At 60.2% G+C, this 2,641-nt stretch overlaps 1 protein-coding gene across 1 annotated transcript in view; it reads left to right on the top strand.

Annotated features, from left to right (window-relative positions):
- The first annotated feature begins 1,280 nt into the window (after positions 1 to 1,280).
- LOC105825739 (docosahexaenoic acid omega-hydroxylase CYP4F3-like) overlaps positions 1,281 to 2,641 on the top strand; it is a 33,173-nt gene continuing 31,812 nt past the window's right edge. The window contains exons 1-3 of the mRNA XM_012663627.1: positions 1,281 to 1,335; positions 1,627 to 1,932; positions 2,453 to 2,513. Of these exons, the coding sequence (XP_012519081.1) occupies positions 1,628 to 1,932; positions 2,453 to 2,513 (366 nt within the window). The 5' untranslated portion in view covers positions 1,281 to 1,335; position 1,627. The remainder of the gene's footprint in view (positions 1,336 to 1,626; positions 1,933 to 2,452; positions 2,514 to 2,641) is intronic.

The raw sequence follows: 2,641 nt of genomic DNA, 5'->3' as shown, positions 1-2,641 counted from the left end.
GAGACACGTAGCAGACATGCTCTGTGTAGAGCATCTCGCACACAGTAGGCATGCTTTACATAAAACACCTGGCACACAGTACGTACACGTTATTTAAAGTACTATGCTGAAGTTTGCTTTCTGTAGAGCACCTGGAACACAGTAGACAGGATGTTTGTAGAGTTCCCAGCACACAGTGGGGTCACTTTATGTAAAGCACACAGTATGTGCAGTTTATGTAGACCACACGGCAGAAGGACTTTACAGTCTCTTGCACAGAGCAGAGCCCTGGCCCACAGCGGCTCAAGGGCTACTTGCCAGCCCCTTCCCTTTACTTTCTCTTTTTGGGGCTCCCAACTCTGTAGACCCGTCCTCTGTCCCCCAACGAGGACCTCATCTGATATCCCATTTCCCAGATGGGAAGACTGAGCCCAGGATGGCTGCCACTGCCCACACTCAGAGCAAGAGCAGGGCAGCCCAAGGATTCCACACAGGTTCCCCTGGCTCTCCCCTCCCTGCCTGGACCCCATCTGCTGACAGCTCCTCTCAGTCTCACCCCCAGGGCCTCTCCTCTGTCCTTGGACACTCAGCACAGCCTTTAGGTTTGCCCTTTCTGTGACCCAGGCTAGAGTGCAGTGGTGTCATCATAGCTCACAGCAATCTCAAACTCCTGGGCTCAAGAGATCCTGCTACCTCGGCCTCCCAGAGTGCTAGGATTACAGGCGTTGGCCACCGTGCCCGGCCACCAGCTGGGTCCTTTATCCCTGGAATCTGACTGGAATAATCACCAGCAAGGCTGGATTGTTTGTTTCTGTTCCTAGCAGTCATGTGTCAACCCAGGGCCTGGGCTGCCTCCAGGCAGGACTCGAACTCCCACCAGACTGTGCAGCCTGGGCCCCTGGGCTTTCATCTCCAAGCCTCCTAATTCTGCCCCGAGAAATGGTGCATGATGCCCTACAGAAGCTCGGGATACGATCGGGGACAAAGCCTGGCCTGGCCATGCTCACCTGGCACCTGAACTCTCACTTTCAGCTCCACCTGGTGTGCAAACCATGGGGCTCTGAGTCCCATTTGGTCACCCCTGACTTGCCCCCTTACTCCACACGGGAGGTGCTGAGACTTGAGGATCCAGTGCCTCGGCCGTGTCATCCCCAGATGATCGCTCTGAAGCCAGCTCCCTCCCCACGCCATGATTTGGTCCCCTGCCCAGGCTGGGAGGAGGCAGCCCTGCCTGCAGGGATTTGCTGGCCCAGCCCCACCCTGCCTCCCTCAGCCTTTCCTTCATCAGGGCCCAGGGCAAAGACCGCCCAGCAGGGCGAAGAGGAGGTTGTGTGGACAAGCTGCTCCTGAGAGAAGGTGCCAGGCTGTGGTGGTGGCCCTGGAGGGTCCCAGACTGGGATGGGGAGGGGGCTTCCCAAGGCTGGGGCGGCTATAGGGAGGTGGCCCTGGGAATGGTGGTTTCCTGGAAACTGAGCCCTGGCAGCCTCCCTTCGATTCAGGCTGGGCCTTTGTGGACTTTAGCTCTCAGGCATTATTTACTCATCTCTGAGCCATCCCCTTCCTGCCCCTGCCCCTCTGTCCTGGCCCTGGAGCCCCCTTCCCTCTCCTGGGCCTCAGGAACTCCCCTTGCACCCATATGCCCTGCAGGATGCCACAGCTGAGCCTGTCCTGGCTGGGCCTGGGGCCGCTGGCAGCCTACCCGTGGCTGCTGCTGCTGCTGGTCGGAGTTTCCTGGCTCCTGGCCCGCGTCCTGGCCTGGACCTACGCCTTCTATGACAACTGCAGCCGCCTCCGACGTTTCCCAGAGCCTCCCAAAACAAACTGGTTCTTGGGTCATGCCGGACTGGTGAGTGTGGCAGCAGGACGGGTCTGGGGTGTCAGGGTGTGTGGACTTCTCCAGGACAGGAAGGGGCTCAGGGAGCCGGGGGTAGAGGTGGGCTGGGTTCTGGGACGGCAGAAAAGCGAGGGAGGCCGCTGACTCACTCCTCTGCTCACTGCCTCACTGCTCTGCTGTGCCGTCCCAGGCCTCTGTCCCCTCCTTGTCCTCCCACTCCCAGGCCTCTGTCCCCTCCTTGTCCTCCCACCCCAGCCAGCTCAGCACCCTTTTCCTGCCTGTCTTCCCACAATGGTGCACCGTGAGGGCTCCCGGGGAGGGCTGCACAGAGCAGGGACCCCTGGTGTTCCCAATTCTCCACCGCGGGACTTGAGGACACCTGAGGGGCAATGTCCAGGGTGGCCCTGCCTGGACCTCCCTGCCTGGCCCGTGTCTTGTGTCTGCCCCTCTCTGGGCTGTGACTACCCCACTCCCCCAAACACACAGGGGCACAGCTGGGACACGGGACAGGTGGGGACAGTGTCCCACTCCTGCCCTTCCTGAGCACCCTCCTCTTACCCTGCTCTTCCCCACTAAGATGTCCCAATGGGCCCTGCTGTGCAACTTGCGTGACAGTTGGCCGCTCACTTCCCCTCTCAGGAGCCTTTCCCAACCCCCCTCTCCCCACACCTTGCCCTCTGACTTGGACCTGCTCTCCCCTGTGGGTGACGTGGCCTCAGCCTGTTCACTTGTAATGGCAGGGGCAATGTGTGTGTCCTTAGGCTCAGTGGGAGGGTGCACAGCCTGGTCTGCAGAAGGTGCTCACAGGTGGGAGCCATGGTCCACATG

This window comes from Propithecus coquereli, unplaced genomic scaffold, assembly GCF_000956105.1.
Source record: "Propithecus coquereli isolate 6110/MARCELLA unplaced genomic scaffold, Pcoq_1.0 Scaffold816, whole genome shotgun sequence".
In the NCBI taxonomy this organism is placed as follows: domain Eukaryota; kingdom Metazoa; phylum Chordata; class Mammalia; order Primates; family Indriidae; genus Propithecus; species Propithecus coquereli.
Note: the sequence above shows the minus strand (reverse complement) of the source record. Positions and strands in the feature narration are given on the sequence as shown.